General features: G+C 43.4%; 1 protein-coding gene, 1 long non-coding RNA gene and 1 pseudogene across 9 annotated transcripts in view; 2 read left to right on the forward strand and 1 right to left on the reverse strand.

Moving 5' to 3' along the window:
• Positions 1-2741, reverse strand: part of INTS6 (integrator complex subunit 6) — a 200408-nt gene extending 197667 nt beyond the window's left edge. For 7 of the 8 annotated variants that reach the window (XR_012092585.1, XR_005236459.2, XR_005236458.2 and 4 more), the window contains exons 1-3: positions 2032-2741; positions 1595-1672; positions 643-792 (exon numbers count right to left, since the gene is read on the reverse strand). Coding sequence is in view for 2 of the 8 variants with exons in the window: in XM_037986669.2 (XP_037842597.1) it covers positions 643-792; positions 1595-1672; positions 2032-2142 (339 nt within the window). In the remaining 6 variants the exon portion in view is untranslated. The remainder of the gene's footprint in view (positions 1-642; positions 793-1594; positions 1673-2031) is intronic. The other variant, XM_007960440.3, reaches the window with a different exon arrangement.
• Positions 2742-2962: 221 nt separating this feature from the next.
• Positions 2963-19290, forward strand: part of LOC103214455 (uncharacterized) — a 99111-nt gene continuing 82783 nt past the window's right edge. The window contains exons 1-3 of the long non-coding RNA XR_012092587.1: positions 2963-3930; positions 17621-17720; positions 18113-18235. This is a non-coding gene — a long non-coding RNA (uncharacterized lncRNA). The remainder of the gene's footprint in view (positions 3931-17620; positions 17721-18112; positions 18236-19290) is intronic.
• On the forward strand, positions 9124-14688 carry LOC140711413 (small ribosomal subunit protein eS4, X isoform-like; annotated as a pseudogene).

The following is a 19290-nucleotide window of genomic DNA, read 5'->3' on the forward strand; positions in this document are numbered from 1 at the left end:
TAAGAAACGAAGGGTTCTTTCATATTTTCCAGCAGTCTTTTTTGCAAAGGGTTTGGAGTTTAAATTAAAACTGTGGGCCTGAAATTTAATTCAGAATTCTTCCTGCAATAGTTAACTGTGTATGCTTCAAAAGGAGAAAACTTAATGTTCTCAGCCAGTGACCGTATTCCAGTGAAAATCTTCTTACCTTTCAGAATAGTTATACAGCATGATCACATTAAACCCTGATGCAACAAACAGATTAATTTCCTCTAACATCTTTACTAATATAGAAATGAAGACTACTAACTAGTGTCTGTAAGTCACTACAATAGTTGCACACACAACTTGAATGTGGTGAGGTACGATGCTTTCCCTTTTAGGTCTTTAGTGAACTTTCAAGGGATTAAAATCAATGTATGTCAAATTTTTAGCAAAAGATTCAGATTCTAATCCTAAATACAAATGTATTTTAAAAGGGGAAAAAATGAGGGATGTAAAATATATATAGTAGGGTAAGAGTTTTGCCTTTGAACAATGTGCATATTCTATTTTAATCTGGAATGTTTTATATGTGCATTTCATGTTATGTAGTTTTTGGATTGGACTGTTTTTCCACAAAATGAAAAATCAACTATTTTGCCACCTTATTATTCAACCTACCTGCCCATAGTTGTCTATGCCAGTTACTAATCTATTTAAATTTAATAAATCAAAAGCTGTCCTTAGGGATTGGCCAAGAGTCGTAAGTCCTTCAGCCTGAAGGTTTTTCAGTTCATTCATAAACGTTGCATGGTTTTCTTTCCATCCAGCCTGAAAAGAAAAATGTAAGTTTTTTTTTTTTTTCATTTTTTAAAGCCATGTACACACAGCCGTTATAATCTGACAGTCACCAAGTAGCAGCTTCACTTTTGGTTGGTTTGGCTTGGTTAACGTGTTAATACTGTACCACTGCTGAGGAAACTCTCCTCGAAAGGTGGCCCAGGAATAAACCTGCTTCCTCTCTAGGTTTTGGTAGTTAACAACCTTAATACTTTATAACTTCACTGACAAATTTACTACCTAATCTAATACCCAAAATTTGGGTATGTGAACGTACTAGTGGAAGCAGATGGGAGCCAGACTTAGGAAGTTAACCTGCAGCTGTCCCACCGGCCCTCTTAGGACGAATTTGACAAGACCAATCCTGGCAGCCCCGTATTTGGCTCCCGTGCCGGCCGGGCCGATTCCCCTTTAATGCAAACCGGGGCTGTGCGCGGCCGGGCCCGGCTGTCACTCCGGCTAACTTGAATAAATATCCCCCACAGTTCATTGCTGCCGCTCACGCCGCGGAGGGGAAATGTCGGCCATGTTGATCGCAGCGCCGCCGCCGCCGCCGCCGCAGCCGCCGGGCCGGGCCGGGAGGGGACGGCGGTGGCCCCGCGACTCCGCGCCGCGCTAGGACGCTGCCGAGCGGGGGAGGGGGTGGGAGCCCGCAGGGAAGAGACCTCAGCGGCTGGGAGCGCAGCGGGTGGGGGAGGGGAGCATAATGAAGGGTGAATGGGGGGGCGGGGAGGGCGAGCGAGGAAGGAACAGGGAAGGGAAGGGAGGAAAGGGGGAGGGCGAGGGCTGTTACCTTGATAGCATAGGGCGGCTCTTCGAAAGTGACCAGCATATACCTGTCTCCTCTGCTGGCAGGGTCCCGGGCACGGAGCTGCGGGACGGGAGGAGGAACAGGGCGGGCGAGAGGGAAGCACAGAGGCGAGGTTACGAGGCGGAGAAGGGGCGCCCAGCGGCCCCGCCGCCCCCACAGTACCGCACACGCAGCGGCCACCCCTCCACGCCGCCCCCAACACACAGATCGCTCCCCACACACCGCCCGGGGCCGGAACCCGGGCCCCGGCCGAGCCCGGCTCGCAGCTCCCGCCCGCCCGCGCGGTGGGGGAGGGGGTCCCCGAGCCCGGCAGCTCCCGCAGTCAGGTCCCCGACACCCCCGCCCTGGCCGCCCTCCCCCACCCTGCCGCCCGCGGGCCGCCGGGCCGGGGTCGCCGCCCGGACTCGGTCAGTCGGTACCTTCATGAAGGTCTCTACCGCGCCTTTGGCCGTGTCCAGGTAGGTGGTGCCCAGATGGCTGCGCTGGTTCATAGAGGCAGACGTGTCTATCAGGAACAGTAAGATGGGCATAGTGCTGGCCGGGGACACCGGGGCCCGAGGTGGTGGAGAAAGAGGAGATGGTAGAGGTGGAGGCGCCGGTGGCGGCGACCGCCGCTACGCGGGGCGGGGGTGCGCGGCCCCCGGGAGGAAAACACCGTCTGGGTCTTTCCTCCGGCTGCGGGGAGTTTCTCCCCCGATAGTTGAGAGGAAACTCCCCAGACCCAGTCCTCCCCGTCGTACCCCCGCCTCCGCCTCCTCCTGCCTGCCTGCCCGCTGGGGCGGGCGCCCAGCCGTCTGTCTGTCGGTCCGTCCCCCCCGCCTCGGGGGTCCCGTCCCCGCTCCCGGCCCCTGTGTGTGTCCCAGCGGGAGACGGGCCTGGCTCCCCACCCCACCCCCGGTACAGGGAGTGGGGACCTGGGAGCTGGCGAAGAGGGGAGTGGGCTGAGGGGAGATTGGCCCTGGGGCTGTTGGGAGAAGTTTCAGGGACTCCCTCCGCACCCCAGCAGTGTCACCACTTTCTCAGCCCCTCTCGCTACTGAAGCGCTTTTCTCTCTCACACTCCGGTTTTAACTCGGGCAGGGGCTGCGGAGGCTCCGCCCCTGACACGTCCCCGAGCCACGTGATACATCGCCTCGCCGTTCTATTGGCTAGTCCCTGCCCTCTCATTAGCATATTTAAACAGCTCAGGGGCGGGGGAAGCTTGCAGGCCGGCTCCGGGGACAGTTATTGAGCACGCGCGGAGGCGGGGCGTCGGGTGCGCGCGAGCGGGCGGGCGGGCCGACCCGGAGGCGGGCTTCGGGAAGGGGCGGGGCCGAACCGCGGAAGAACCGCGAGGTGGGGGCGGGGGACGCGTCCGCGCGCGCGCCGGCCGCGACGGTGAGCCTGCGCGTCAGGGCCGCCGGCCTCTCTTTGGCTGCTGGAGGTGATTGGGGTCGAGAGAAGGGAAAAAGGGGCTGGCGTCAGCCGCCCCCTCTGAGGTGGCTGTATTGTGGACGAGTAAGAAGGGCTGAGTAAAGTGGACAAACACCTGGTTAGGAGAAGAGGACAGGTCCGCAGCCGCCCTCCCGAGGACTCGGGGCCTCGCGGGCGCTGGAGGAGGTTCCTGGGCCTCGTAGGGCCGCCCCGGCGCGGGCGGGCGCGGGCGGGCGCGGGGGAGGGGAAGTGAGAGGTTGTTTATGACCGGGGACTAATCTCCTCTGCGAGTCACAGAGCTCCCTCTGGGGAGTGCGGTTGAGGGGCTGTCCTCGCCCGGAGCCTCGCTCGTCCTCGGGGGAGCGACGAGAGGTGGAAGTTGGACCCGCAGCGGGCCATGAACTCTGTCGTTGGAGGACCCGCCAAAAAGGAAGCAAACCTTCTTTTTCTTTATCCAGCCCCAAATAGGGCCTAGGGGACGATTCACATATCGATAAATGGTTTGTTGCCCGTTTTATTCTCTGGGAAATACAACTGATCCTACCAGAGAAATACCTGTCTCATGCCGTGTTTACCTAGAGCCATAGAATACCTGTTTCAGAGCTAAAGCGGACCTGAGCCCATCATAATCCATTACCTCGTGTGAAAGCGGAAAAACTGACTTCAGCTTGTCCAGATGGCGCAGAGCATGGGTTTCCCGTAACCCCGCCTGTGTCTTTCCTTCAGCCTCGTCCCAAATGCCGTGGGATGGAAGGCATTCTCTATCAAGCTGCTGTCACCTTACCTGAAGTAAGGAGTCCACGCCTGCATGTCCAAGGAAAACAGTTTTCTCAAACACATTAGTTGAAAAACTGAAGAAACTGCCTTAAATACAAGCTGAGTTAGAGACAGCACTTGTAAGACTAGGTAGGTATTTATAGGGCCTCTCCCACTAGCCCTGTTTTTCCAGAGTTTGTTCTTTATCTGGAAATTCTTAGTTTGTCTACTGATGTTTAAAGAAAAGGTTCTATTAACATTGACACAGAAGAGACACTTTGTGGCACTTTTAAAAAATCTGAGTTTCGTGACTTGGAGTTTTAACTTTAAGATAACTTCTGAAACTTACTGTTAATTTATAGCAGAGCTATTTGAGTAATATACTCTTCTATAAGAGTATGGACAATAGAAGAAGTGTGATATTTTAAAGAGATTTGGACTACAAAATAAGAGTATGGAATATAGGTTTTACAGCCAATACTTCCTGAGGACGTACTGTGTATTAGGTGTGGTGTATATAAAAAATAAATAAAATGTGGTCCCTGTATTCAAAGAGCTTATGTTTTCTAGGAAAATACTAGATATTACTAGCTACTCCAACGCAGAAAGTTGTTAGACACCAAATCAGAAAAAATAAAAATGTATCGACTTGGTGTGATGCAGGAACATTTTCCAAGGTCGGTATGTTTCCGCTTTGCCTTAAAGTAGTGTTTCTTAAACAGATCATAGATCTGAAGATAAGAATCAGAGTTCTATGGCAAAATACAAGTTATTTTACCAATTATAAAGATAAAATTTTTCTTTCAACGTGATCATTTGCATAATTTTATACAATTGGTCTTTAGTTCTTTATATTTGTGCTTTTCAAACTGGTCTGTGGTCCCCAGCCTACTGAAAACATTCTCCAGGATCATAAGAATTTATTTTAGGAGGCTGTACATTATACAGGTTTAAGAAACACTGTCTTAAAGGACTGGTAGGATTTGGATACGGGTAAAGGAAGGGGAAGCTGCTAGTGAAAAGATCTTCCCGACATTGAAAATGTGAAGAAAGGAAGTTAGGACAGCATTACCGAGGGCTTCCTGAGGAACAGTGAAGTTACAGCTAGGTTGGAGCATCACGTACATATAGAATAGTACAAGATCTAGAAACACAGGTGAGATCTAGACAGTAGAGGGCCTTTATTCCAATCTAAGGAGGTTTTTTTCCCTTATGAATTGGAGATTTATTTTTCAGTTGGGTTGCTAAGTACAAAGCAATGTTTGAAAGGAATCAAACTAGACTACTGAAGATTAACATGCATTCACAATTACCTTACCTATTATTACAGTTATTCGAAATCATTTTTCAGTGGAGTCGTTGTCACAGGATCCTTGGAGTGTCACTTTTCCAGCTGGAAAAATGTCACCTTTGCCCGAGTTTTGGTCAGGCCTGCTGGGCTCATTCTGCCCCCAGGCCCAGCAGGCTGCGCCCTGCTCATACTCCTGGCCTGGATCCCACACCTGCCAAGTGGAAGCCAGGTGCGAAGCAGAGAGGGGTGTGTGAGCAAGCAAGCATGGGGTCCAGCCACTGCGCACAGCTAGGCATGCCAGCTGCAACAGGGCAGGCAGCTCCAGGGGCTGGCTCCCTGCAAGGCTGTGGCTGGACCAGGTATACTGCAAGCAGCTTCCACAGCTGGCGCCAGGGAATGCAGTGGCACCTGGAAGCTTGGAGATGCCAGGAGCCACAGAACCCCAAAGAGGGTGTCACAGGGAGCTCCTAGGTCTGGGCTCCCCCAAGGACCACAGCTCTTCTCTCCTCTCTTCTGTCCTCTCTTTTCTCTCCTCTCTTCTCTCTTTCTTATGTTGCCCGCAACATGGCAAGCAAGGGGCATATTTCAGCCCTGTTTCTGTTACACCTCTTTCAGCCATGCCATTTCGCAGGTCCCGAGTTCTTGTCCCACATCCAGGAAGAATGAAGTATGCGGACAAGTGGAGGGTGAGCAAAGCAAAGAGGTGCTTTGTTGAGCAGCAGAACAGCTCAGAGGAGACCTGAGGGTAATAGGTAGCTTCCTTCTGCAGGCAGGTCATCCCAATAAGTGTCCAGCTCTCAACAGAGAGGAGACCCACAGTGGGTAGCTCCTGTCTGCAAGCAGGTCATCCCATTGTCTGTCCAAGTCTGGCTCAGTCCCAGGGTTTTTATGGACTTCTGAGAGGAAGAAGTGTGTGCTGATTGGTCCATGGGTAACCATGGGCAGGCCTGGAGAAAGCACCATAAGTTCTCACTGATTTGCATGAAACTGGCAACCTGGGCCCTGGCCTTACTGGGGATCTGCCCCTTTCCGCCCAGGAGCCTGTTTGGCTCCTGCTGCCATTAACCTGCCATCCACGGTGCCCATGGCGCCCAGGTTGTTCATGCTGAGTGGTACCTACAGGCCCGCACTGAGCTGCCCTTATTCCCCCCTCGGCCTGCCTCCCTCCTGTGCTCATCAGTGCCCAAAGTCCAGAGGGGACCGAGACAGCAGGGGGTTGCGTGTCAATGCTGCCCCAAGCACATACACACCTGGACAGGTCGCGACAGCAGCCAGGCTCGGTCACAACTTTGCTCTGAAATCAGAGTGGGTGCTGGGAGCAGGGAGAGGCCAGGCAGTGGGAGCAGGCACTTCCAAGCCGGCGGGAGCAGGGAGCTTCCTGGTCCCTGAGAGTGCGGAGATGAATGGATCCACTGCCATGACTGGGTGGCTACAGCTGCACCCAGGAGGGCAGGACTCCCACTCTTCCAACTTGGAAGGGGGCAGGGCTTCTGCCTGTTCCCAGCTCTTGCTGGCTCCATGGAGCACCGCGGCCCTAGCCATGCCTCCTGGATTGTAGCCAGCGTCAGGGCAGCAGCCACTTCAGATGGGCCACTGCCATCATCACCATCATGGCTCTTTCTTCCCTGACTCTATGGTGTTAGCAGGTTGTCATACTAGAGTCATAAGTGAAAGTATGTAGTAGAGATAGGGTTAGACGCAAAGGTAAGGAAAGCCAAGTTCAGTGAGCCAGCCACAACCAGAACCTATGCTTATGATGATGACTTCTGAGATCAAAGATTACATGTCCAGTTCAGAAGTCCAGACGTAGTGGAAGGTGAGGCACTGAGGCAGAATAGGGAAGAAATGAGGACATACCTAGGCAGCAGTCAAAAACCAGGAAGCATTGACAAGCCATCCCTAGACAAAGTTGTGAAATAAGCCAAGTTTATTATTAGTGACTCTGGTTGACTGTTTAGCTGTTGGTGTATGGTGGCTTAAAGCAGTGGTTATTAGCCAAGAAATGCACATCAGCATCACCCATAAGGCTTAAAAAAATAATGTACCAAGTGCCCATCCCCAGAGGAAAGGAATTCAGTATATTTCAGATAGGCTTTGATCATTTCTTTTTTTTTTCTTTAAAGTTTTTCAGGTGAATCTTATACATAATTCTGATTAGGAACCATATGCTTAATGTATAAGAATAATGTATGTACCTGGCATCTAGTAGTACTCAGTAAGTAACTTTAAAAATTCACAAAACCTTAGAGTTAACTGCATTTTTAAATAGAATTCCTAAAATAAATCTGCACAGTAGAGGGGGAAAAAAATACCCTGATCACCAATATATTTAACAATGGAGTTGTATCATATGCATATTTATGAATTCAACTATGTTTGGTGAAAAAGGAAAAACCAAGTACTGCTGGAGATTCCCACTCTTCCCTCAGTGAGCTTAGGTCCTGGAGTGAGCAAAAGATGAAAAACATGAATCTCTTCTTCAGTTAACTTCTATCTGTGATTCTAGAAAGCTGCTGGTTATATTCAGCCTCATTTTTCTAAAATATGGCCTCCAAATGCAAGACAAGTATTTCACCAGACTCACCTGAAGAAACAGTGAGCTCTTGCAGTGGTAGAGAGAAAACTAGTTAGAGTAGTCTGTGCTACACCTTGTAATGTTGCAGTCTAAAGAATTAGGGAAGATTTTTCTGAGAGGGCAATGGTCAGAATAGGTGTATTGGAGAAAACTTCCTCTTTGCTACTGTTTTTAAAGGAATGTTTTCTTAATGCTCTTGCTTCAATTTAAAAGGGAAAAATAAATTATATGAAAACCTTTGAAAGAATGGTGACCCTGGCTTAAATAATAACCTAAATTGTTGGAACGAAGCTATTCTAACAGAATTAAAACTGATGAATTAGATTCATTTGTAAGAGCCAACTAGAGCCCTTTTAAATTATTTTAAACCAATTAAGCAGGGTAACACAGTTTAAAAATAATTATGTGCCAATGACTTGGTTTATGGTATCCAAATGTGCCATCTGAGCAGAATAATCAGATGAACTTAGTGTTCCTCATATGTAACCTAACAGAGTTTCTTTTGGCTGTCTTACTATTTCCTCAGTGTTCTGCTATACTACTCTCTTTGAGATCACATTAGTCAATGATATGGAGAGGTTGAGAACATCGAATAACATATAAAAGTTTTAAGCATAAAAAAATTAGATGTGAAACTATCCAGCCAATGTAATCAGTTAATACATATCTAAGAAAATTTAATTTTGGTCATACTAATGTTATATCAGCCCTCAAAAGAAAATGCTAGTAGAGATGACTATTAAGAAGAAATTAGATCTTTCCAATGAGTGGTGTTTTGCAGTAATAGTTGAAGTCTCAGACAATTCAAGATCAGCCCTGAAAATGGATATATCCAGATTGACAATTAGAATCTAAGTGGAACAGCAGAAGAACATAAACATTGCAGTCATTCTTTCAACCAGTATTAATTCCACACCTAATATGTGATAGCCACAGTGGTAGGTCCTCAGACAATTTATAATCTAGTGGAAAGACAAGACAGATAAACAGAATGAGAATACAATATTATGTCAGCAGACCCCAGGCATAAAATAAGATGACTTATAAGGTTCGTTTGACAGTTCGAGGTAACATACCGTATTTTATCAATTTTAAGATCATGAGTTATAACAAACACCATTATTTTTGGACGATGGAGGGGGCCATAGGGAAATGCTGCTACTTAAACTATGACACAGTGGTTTTTTATCATATAGAATTTTTCCACATTGTATTGAGTTCTGCTAAGAGCATTAGTGATGCAACATTTTTAAAAATAATATTCCACTATTATCTTTGGTATTTTTTTGCAAACTGTTGGGGTCCAACAGTTTTTGTTGCAAACTGTTGGAGTTTTAATGCTGGTGCTTTCTTATTCCAACTCGAAGGTATCAATGAAGAGTTTTCAGATCACAACCAGGATTTAAATCCTTTCTGTCACTTTTTTTTTTTTTTTTTTTTTTTTTTTTTTTGAGATTGAGTCTCGCTCTGTTGCCTAGGCTGGAGTGCAGTGGCGCGATCTCCGCTCACTGCAAGCTCCGCCCCCTGGTTCTTGCCATTCTCCTGCCCCAGCCTCCAGAGTAGCTGGGACTACAGGCGCCTGCCACCACGCCCGACTAATTTTTTTTTGTATTTTTAGTAGAGATAGGGTTTCACTGTGTTCACTAGGATGGTCTCAATCTCTTGACCTCGTGATCCGCTCTCCTTGGTCTCCCAAAGTGCTGGAATTACAGGCGTTAGCCACCGCGCCCGGCTAAATCCTTTTTTAAATGATTAGTTGACTGAAATCTCAAGAGTTTGCAGTTGTCTAGTCATGCCACCAGGAATAACCAGGAAATTTACACATGTTCAGGCTAAGACAACTACATCACAACTGCCTTCTGGTGACAACATTGTAAGATGCCATGATTGTAAGATGCCATTCCAATTTTAGAAATATTGGAAAGAAATGTACATCTTAGATTTGGCAAAATATCGTTTATTGCTGGCAGTTATTAAAATATGTGTTATTAGGAGAATGTACAAAGAGCTCTGTGAGCACTGAGGATAGAGCACCTAACTCTCACAAAGGAAGTGATATTTGAGCAGTCAAGTCATGAGGATGCATGAGTGGGTAAGAAGGGGCAGTTTAGAGCTTCAACTACATGTGTGGGAGAGTGGTAGGACTGGATGCTGGGCCATGTCAAGAAGGGTTTCATGTGCTCAACTAAGAAATTTTGAATCTTATTATTGGGGTGATAGATAAAGTTTTGGGATCAGGGAGTGACCCTGATGATATAATTTGGCTATATCAAATCTCATGTGAAATCTGATCCCCAGTATTGATGGTGGGGTCTGGTGGAGGTGATTGCATCATGGGGACAAGTCCCTCATGAATGGCTCGGTGCTATTGTCTGAGGGTTGAGTGAATTCTCACTCTTTGTTTCTGCAAGATCTGGTTACTAAAAAGAGCCTGGGACTTTTCTCCCATTTCCCTCTTGCTTCCTCTCTCGTCATGTGACACACCACTCTCCTTCCCCTTCCATCATCATTGGAAGCTTCCAAAAGCAGAGGCTCACTCTTTCCTTGCCTAATGCAGCTGTGGCTTGTGGTCCCAAGAAGCATCTGAAGCGGGTAGCAACTCCAAAGCATTGGATGCTGGATAAATTGACCAGTATGTTTGCTCCTTGTCCATCCACCTGTCCCCACAAGTTGAGAGAGTGTCTCCCCCTCATCATTTTCCTAAGGAATAGACTTACGTATGCCCTGACAGGAGATGAAGTAAAATTTGCATGCAGTGGTTTATTAAAATTGAAGGCAAGGTCTGAACTGATATAACCTACCCTGCTGGATTCACAGATGTCATCAGCATTGACAAGACAGAAAAGGATTTCCGTCTGATCTATGACACCAAGAGTCGCTTTGCTGTACATCATATTACACCTGAGGAGGCCAAGTACAAGTTGTGCAAAGTGAGAAAAATCTTTGTGGGCACAAAAGGAATCCCTCATCTGGTGACTCATGATGGTCACACCATCCGCCACCCTGATCCTCTCATCAAGGTGAATGATACCATTCAGATTGATTTGGAGACTGGCAAGATTACTGATTTCATCAAATTTGACACTGGTCACCTGTGTATGGTGACTGGCGATGCTAACCTGGGAAGAATTAGTGTGATCACCAACAGAGAGAGGCACCCTGGATCTTTTGACATGGTTCACATGAAAGATACCAATGGCAACAGCTTTACCACTTGACTTTCCAAGATTTTTGTTATTGGCAAGGGTGCCAAACTATGGATTTCTCTTCCCTGAGGAAAGGGTGTCCACCTCACCATTGCTGAAGAGAGAGACAAAAGACTGCCAAACAGAGCAGTGGGTGAATTGGTCCCAGGGTGACATGTTAGATCTTTGTATGTAATTAAAAATGTGGCATGATTAATAGAAAAAAAAAAATCAGAGGCTCATGCCATGCATGCATCTTGTACAGCCTGCAGAACCATGCACCAAATAAACCTCTTTTCTTTTTTTTTTTTTTTGATTCAGAGTCTCGCTCTGTCACCCAGGCTGAAGTGCAATGGCACTATCTTGGCTCACTGCAACCTCTGCCTCCCAGGTTCAAGTGATTCTCCTGCCTCAGCCTCCCAGGTAGCTGAGATTATGGGCATCTGCCACCACGCCCAGCTAATTTTGTATTTTTAGTAGAGATGGGGTTTCACTATGTTGGCCGGGCTGGTCTCGAACTCCTGACCTCAGGTGATCTGCCTACCTCAGCCTCCCAAAGTGCTGGGATTATAGGCGTGAGCCACAGTGCCCGGTGTAAACCTTTTTTCTTTATAAATTACCCAGCCTTGGGTATTCTTTTATAGCAATGCAAAACACACCCAATAATCAGATTCTTATTTTAGAAAGATAAATTCAGCAGTGATTTGGAGAATGGATTAGAATGAGAAGACAATGGGTAAGGAGACTAGTTAGACAATTTCTTTCTTTCTTTTTTTTTTTTTTTAGGTGGAATCTCACTCTGTAGCCTAGCCTGGAGTGCAGTGGCACAATCTCTGCTCACTACAACCTCCGCCTCTCAGGTTCAAGCAATTCTCGTACCTCAGCCTTCCAAGTAGCTGGGATTACAGGCATGCACCACCACACTCAGCTAATTTTTGTGTTTTTAGTAAAGCCAGGGTTTTGCCATGTTGCCCAGGCTGGTCTCAAACTCCTTGACTCGAGAGACCCACCCTCAGCCTCTCAAAGTGCTGGGATTACAGCCATGAGCCCCTGCGCCCAGTTGACAATTTCTGCATTAATCCACAGAACACATTAAAGCACTTAGGAAGTGGCAGCAGGGAAGGTGAGAAGAGGATTGTCAAAGACATTGTGATGACAGAATGGACAGGACTTGGTGAACTGAGTTGATGCAAGCAGAATCATGATATTGTGTGATTAAAGTCATCTTGTGTCATGTAAGGTGAATATCATCAAGCTACTGATAACTATATTCTAATAAGATGTATAACTCATTTCTAAAGGACAAATGGTGTTTATTCAGTCATTTGCTTAACAAATATTTATTGACTGTCTCCTATGTGTAGGAGATGGGAATGTAGTAATGAATAAAACGAGAAATAATGCCTGTCCTTATGAAGTCTACATTCTGGTGAGAAAGATAGACAAATAAGTATAATATGTGGTATATTCACATTAAGTGTTAAAAAGGAAGAATAAAGCAGGGAAAGGAAATGAAGTGCTACAGAAGGAGGAGGTTTGGAGTTTAAGACATGGAGAACAGGGAAAGGTGTCACTGAGGGTGTCAATGATGTTTCAGTAGAGACTGGACAGAGCTGTGCAGATACCTAAGGAAAACCCAATTTTATCTATTTATTTTACTGAAGTGCTGTAGTCTGAATGTTTGTGTCCCATCAAAATTCATATGTTCAAATCCTGACCCCCAAGGTGATGATATTAAGAGGCAGGACTTTTGGAAGGTGATTAGGCAGAGACCTCATGAATGAGATTAGTGCCTTTATAAAAGAGGCCTGGGGGAGCTCATTCACCTCACGTGAGGACAGAGCAAGAAGGCACCATCTACAAACCAGGTCCTCACCAGACAGTAAATCTGCCGGCACCTTGATCTTGGACTTCATAGTCTCCACAAGTATGATAAATTTGTTTTTATAAACAATCTGGTTTATGGTTTGTTCGTTTTGTTTTGTTTTCGTCAGAGTCTCGCTCTGTCGTCCAGGCCAGAGTGCAGTGGCACAATCTTGGCTCACTGCAACCTCCACCTCCCAGGTTCAAGCAGTTCTCTTGCCTCAGCCTCCCAAGTAGCTAGAATTACAGGTGCCTGCCATGACGCCCAGCTAATTTTCTCATATTTTTAGTAAAGACGGGATTTCACCATGTTGGCCAGGCTGATTTCGAACTCCTGACCTCAAGTGATCCACCCGCCTCGACCTCCCAAAGTGCTAGGATTACTGGCGTGAGCCACTGTGCCCGCCAGTTTTATGGTATTTTGTAATTGCAGCCTAAACTGACTAAGACATGAACTTTAGTTAAACATTTGCAGTTTGCTATGCTGATATTAAATTATTATCTGTTGGTAAATATTATTTGCTGATACTTAATAAGTATTCTTAGTAATAACAAATATTAATATGTATCCCTCACTAATGCTTAATACAAATCCTTACTAATAGCAGTATTAGTATTAATTAGTATTAATCAGTATTCTTTGCTAATAAGGGTTCTGATTGACAGAAAATCAATTATTCATTAAATGTTATTGAGATACTTCTTGATCTTATTTATAGTAGTCAGGTACTGTTTTAGATTCTGGGGATTCAGTCGTAACTGAGATAGATGGAATCACCACCCTCATAGGGTTGCCAGAGAAAACACAGGACTCAACTGAATTGGTATTTCAGATAAAAACACATAATTTTTTAGTATAAATATGTTTATGTGATACTTATACTAAACATACTGTGTGATATTTGGAATATACTTATACTAAAATGTATACCAAATGTGTTGATAATCTGAAATTCAAATTTGACTGGGCTTCCTGTGTTTTTATTTGCTGAGTCTGGCAATTCTATGCCCTCACTACACTTACAACCTAACATGCTGGAAGCAGAGATTTGTAAATACAAATAGCATACAGTGGACAATGCTGTATAACCTGGGAAGCCATAAATTAGAAGGCACTGGGACCCTAAATATGTGGAGAAAAACTGTCAGCCAACCAGGAACATCCACCCTTAAAGCAAGAAATAAACTTCTGTTGTATGTGAGTCATTATGTTTTGGATCCATTTGTGCCATAGTCTATTTGTTATGCCAGCTTAACTAACATAACCTAACTAACATAATGTGTCCTGAAATCTACCATTTCCAAATTTACTACAGAATCAAAAATTTTAATATAATGTATCAACAGAAAATAAAATATATATAAATAAAGGCAACAGGAAGATGGGCCAAAACCTAAAAATGCTTATACTGCAGTCATCATTCTATTAATAATATAGCTTTAAACCTTAAATATTTCCAAAATGGTCAAGAGGGACATCAGATCATTTTAGGAAAATTATGTAACTTGATGGCTTCCTTAAGTAACTAATACTACACATTTATACATTATTCCTGGCTATTAAAACATTTTCTTTCAGCTAATTATTGAATGTAGAGATAGGTTTTATAGGCTCTAAAATTGTAAATAAGACATGGTTTTTGCCTTCAGAAAGTATATGGCCTAATAGAGGAAATAAAGATACAAAACACTAGCAGAATATGATCAGTGCCAAAAGATATGTGCAAATTGTATCTCTAACTGGAGTGAGAAATTCATTCAGATTAGAGGGGATTAAAAAGAAAATGAATGAGGAAACATTTTTTTCCTCAAAGCTTTACAATTTTCTGTCTTTTTTGAATTTAAAAGAACTTATTGTCAAGCATTTGCAAATACAAATATAAGAGAGAAAAACAAATATCACTTCTAATCTCACTACCCAGAGATAGCCACTAATAACATTTTTGTATATATTCCCTCCTCTATGTTTTAAATAAAAGTGGGTTTTTATTATATATTCTTTTTTTCCTGTTTTTTCCACAGCATAAGGTGAGCATTTTTCATATCATTAAATAATTTGTAAAATTATGACTTTTCATAAGTGCATAATTTATCCCATAGATATATTGTGATTTATTTTCCTCTTATGACAAGACATTTTGTTAATTTCTAAATGTTTTAGTTTTATAAATAACACTGCATTGGACAGCTCTATACATAGATATTTGTAATAATTCAACTGCTATTTTTTTAACACTATTTACTGCTTTGCATGTTGGAGATACATTAGTGAACAAACAGTCCAAAGTCCCTGACCTCATGGGGAGGAGGAAAGAGAGACAATAAGGACGTAAACTATAAATTACATCAAATAGTGATTAGTACTCTGGAGAAAACTAAATCAGGGATGGGGAATAAGAAGTGATGATATAGGGGCCTTGGGATTATAGTTTTAAATAGGATGGTCAGGAAAGAAAGAGAAAATGACATTTGATCAAATACCTGAAGGTGGTGAGGCAGCAAACCAGGTGGATATTGGAGAAAAACATTCTAGGCAAAGAAAAGCATGTAAAGACCCTGAGTTTGGAGTGGATCTAGCATATTTAAGGAACAGCAGCAGCAAGGAGGCCAGAATAGCTGACGCGGAGTTCATAGGAAAGCTGTAGGAGGTGAAGAAGTCCAAGAGGACCTTCTGATGCTAAGTGGAATTTGGCCTCTATGCCCAGAGATAGGAGAGCATTGGAGGGTTGTGCACAGAGGGCTATCTGATCATTTTGGCTATTCTGTGAGAGTAGACTATAGAGGGTAGAAACGGAACAGTCAGGAGGTTATTGCTGTAATCCAGGTGGGCAATGATGTTGGCTTTTGGACAGTGGGGATAACAGTAAAGGTGGTGAGAAATGGGTTTTTATTGGCTTAGTGTGGGGTTTGAGAGAAAGGAGTCAGGGATGACTTAAGGCATCTCCAATTAGTTCCTTAGGATGAATGTCAAGAATGGGAATTTATTAATGGGTTTTTAGAGCTCTTTATACATATGGCCAGATTGTTCACCTGCAAAGTTAAGTCAGTTTATATATGCAGTATTCTCCATGGAAAAACAGTTTACAAAAGTTTTTGAGAGAAACTGTTTCAGCTAGAATTTTTTAATAGCTTTGCAAATTACATAAGCCTGCATAGAGAATTATTAGAGATCTGAACCATTCACTTAAAGCTTGCATGTATATGTTACAACATTTTAACCAGGAAAATCTTTCTGATAGAGATAGCCAAAATCTAGGCGATTCCCTTTTGAGCCTATACTATTGAAATAACTAAAACATGGAGTGGAATTTGATAAATGCCAAAAAAAAAAAAAAAAAAAAAGAGTTCAAAATACTATAAGGAACGTTTACTGAAGGAAAAAGGACAAGAAAGAGGAACTTTAAAAATTAGCAGAGAAGACGGTATGGAACAAGGGACCTGACTTGTCAAAGCAAAAAGAAAAGAATAATTTCTCTTTTGCTCTTAGAAAAGCAAGTAGGTTTATTAAAAAAAATTACCAAAACATCAAATGAAGCAAAGACTAAGACTGTTAGATTGAGAAAGCCATTGTTGACTTTTATAAGTCTTTTTAATGGAATATAGATACAGAAGAAATAAGGTAAATTAGATCACTAGGAGTTTTAGTGAATGGAGTCAGAGAATATATAACTTCTCTTTTTGCACAAGAAAAGATGAAGGAAAAACTTGAATACGTTTTTAGGTAGAAAAAGAGCAAGGAAAAACTGAGGCTGTGAGAAAGGTATAATTGGTATGGCAGCTCTCTGGAGCAGGAGAGAACAGGGTCAGCTTCATAGGTGGGGCCATTAGGATGTGAAAGATGGAGCAATGACTTCTCTGAGACCAGAAATAATGACAAGAATACGAGCAAAGTAACTAGCACAATTCCCAGTGTGATGGTTAATTTTATGTGTCGACTTGACTGGATCACAGGATACCCAGATATTTGCTCAAACATTATTCTTGGTGTGTCTATGAGGGTGTTTCTGGATGAGATTAACATTTGAATCTGTAGACTAAGTAAAGCAAACTGCCATTCCTAATGTGGGTGGACCTCATGCAATCAGTTGAGGGCTAAATAGAACAAAAAGGCTAAGTAAGAGAGAGTTCTTTCTGCCTGACTGCCTTTGAGCTGGAACATTGGTGTTTTTCTGACTTCAGGCTCAAACTGTAATACTGGCTCTTCTCAGGCCTTGAGCCCACTTGCCTTCAGATTGGAACTTTACCATCCGCTCTCCGGCTTCTCAGGCCTTCAGGGAAGACTAGAACTATACCACTGACTCTCCTGGTCTCCAGTTTTCCAACTTCAAATCTTGGGATTTAGTCTCCATAATCATGTGAGTCAATTCTTTATAATAAACCTCCAGATGGATGATTTATAGATAGATAGATAGATAGATAGATAGATAGATAGATAGATCTTTCATTGCTTTTTTTTCTCTGGAGAACCCTAATATAACCAGTATTTAGTAAATGTTTAATATGTGTTGAATGACAATTATAGAGGAAATCAGAGGTGGAGAGGATGTATGCAGAGGGAGCTGTGAGAAGTGGAGAGCTGCCCACACTAACCAGTGAGACTAAAAACCCAGCCAAGTTCTTCAGTGAGATTGCTTTGGTAGCTATGGGAATAATATGGACAAGCGAGTCATCTGAATTCTTGATGGGCAGAGATGCCACGCTGGCAAGCAGGTGGTCAACCTCTAGGAGATTCAACAAGCATGCCTGTGAGGGTTCAGAGCGCTGTGTCAGGAATGTGATGGGAAGTAATAGGCAAAGGCAAAATATTACTGATATTAACGAAATGGCATTAAAGAAAACAGACACTTCACTGTCTACTTGTGTTAGAGCTTCCCCAAGGTCATTTAATCGAACACACCTGTAAGCTAAGTGTTCCTACTTTTTCAGAAAAAGAAATGGAAACTAAGCAATATTAATTAACATAGTCCAAGGTCACAAAGCAAAATGGAACAAGAACCTGGATCTGAATTCAGAGGCAAGATGCTGGGTAAGTATGACAGTACTTATTGTTGGCCCACCTGTGGGAATTGGGGAATAGGGACAGGTCTCCCAACCCTGTGATGACTATAGAAACCGGGATTCAAGGGAGATACAGGCATAAAGGAAAATGTCAGAGAGACCATCAACAAAGTATCTTGTAAGGCAGGAATTTGCTCACAGGAAAATGGGAAGGTTAAAGGGGATGTTAGTGAGAATGTCATTTTAATATTCAGTTCACTAATCTCCAAAGACCCATGTTCTAAAAGTGTGAATAAAATAGCTTAATATCTTATTATGCAATATCTGTCACTGATAGGCACATAAGGAGCTCTCATTACATCTACTTAATTTGCCAGATTAACTGATGCTTTTTGTTCCTTTTTTACTTTTTCTTTTTAGAGATAGGGTCTTGTTCTGTCGCCCAGGCTTGGGTGCAATGGCATGATCATAGCTCACGGCAGCCTCGAACTCCTGGGGTCCAGTGATTCTCCTGCCTCAGCGTCCCTTGTAATTGGACTACAGGTACAAATCACCATGTCTGGCTCTTGTTCTTTAACACATGCTCGTAGCTCAAAACTAGTAGAATTCCCTCTGATACATTTGTGAACCTCTGCTTCCACTACAAGTTTCATGCTACTGGAGTCAGTTGCCTTTTTCTCAAACCTGCTTATACCAATTAAACTTGTTACTGAAATTAATTAGTTAAATATGTAAACCAGTGAAATATGAAACAAAAGTCAGTCACTAAAGAAATTACTGTACAATTAAGTGTAAGCAAAACAACTCCAAAAGCCTCGAAAAAGTGAGTAGAAATCTACAGATATTTTGCTGACAAATGAAATACATTTGTAGTTTAAGTTAAAATTTAAAATTAAAGATATATATATCATTTTTAAATTTCTCTATTTAAATTGACATTTTCCCTTCACCAATCACAATACCAGTGTTGGATAAGGGAACTTTCACTATATCCTGTGTTGTATTTTGTATGGTATTTCTGATCATTCTTTTAATAAAAACACAATCTATCTAGAAAAGCAAAAATAAAGACTGAAATCCACATTCTTTTAGCACTTTCATGTGAATCCTCAATACTGCATCTAATACTACATATCTTCTTAAACTGTTCCTCTAAATCTTAGGGAGAATGTGATTGTTACATCCTAAAGTTTGTGTCATGAACATTTGTGGCTCACTTGTATTCACAAGATTATGAGGAATTATGCATTTAGGAGCAGGTTAGGTTATCATCATCATTGTTTTTTCATGATAAGCCAATGTGTACAGCATGTTAATAGTGTTCTCTGTAAGGAATCTTAGAAATAATTGAGTGCACTTCTCTAGTATTAAAAATGAGTAAATGGACAGGCAGAGTGGTGTGCACTTTTAGTCTCAGCTACTCAGGAGGCTGAGACAGGAGAACTGATTGAGCACAAGAGTTCTGGGCTATAGTGTGCTATGTCAAGCGGGTGTCTGCACTGTTTGGCATTAATATGGTAACTTCTTGGGACAGGGAACCACCAGGTTTCCTAAGGAGGGGTGAAACGGTCCAATCTGGAAATGGAGCAGGTCAAAAT

The sequence above is a fragment of the Chlorocebus sabaeus genome, chromosome 3 (assembly GCF_047675955.1).
Source record: "Chlorocebus sabaeus isolate Y175 chromosome 3, mChlSab1.0.hap1, whole genome shotgun sequence".
Classification (NCBI taxonomy): domain Eukaryota; kingdom Metazoa; phylum Chordata; class Mammalia; order Primates; family Cercopithecidae; genus Chlorocebus; species Chlorocebus sabaeus.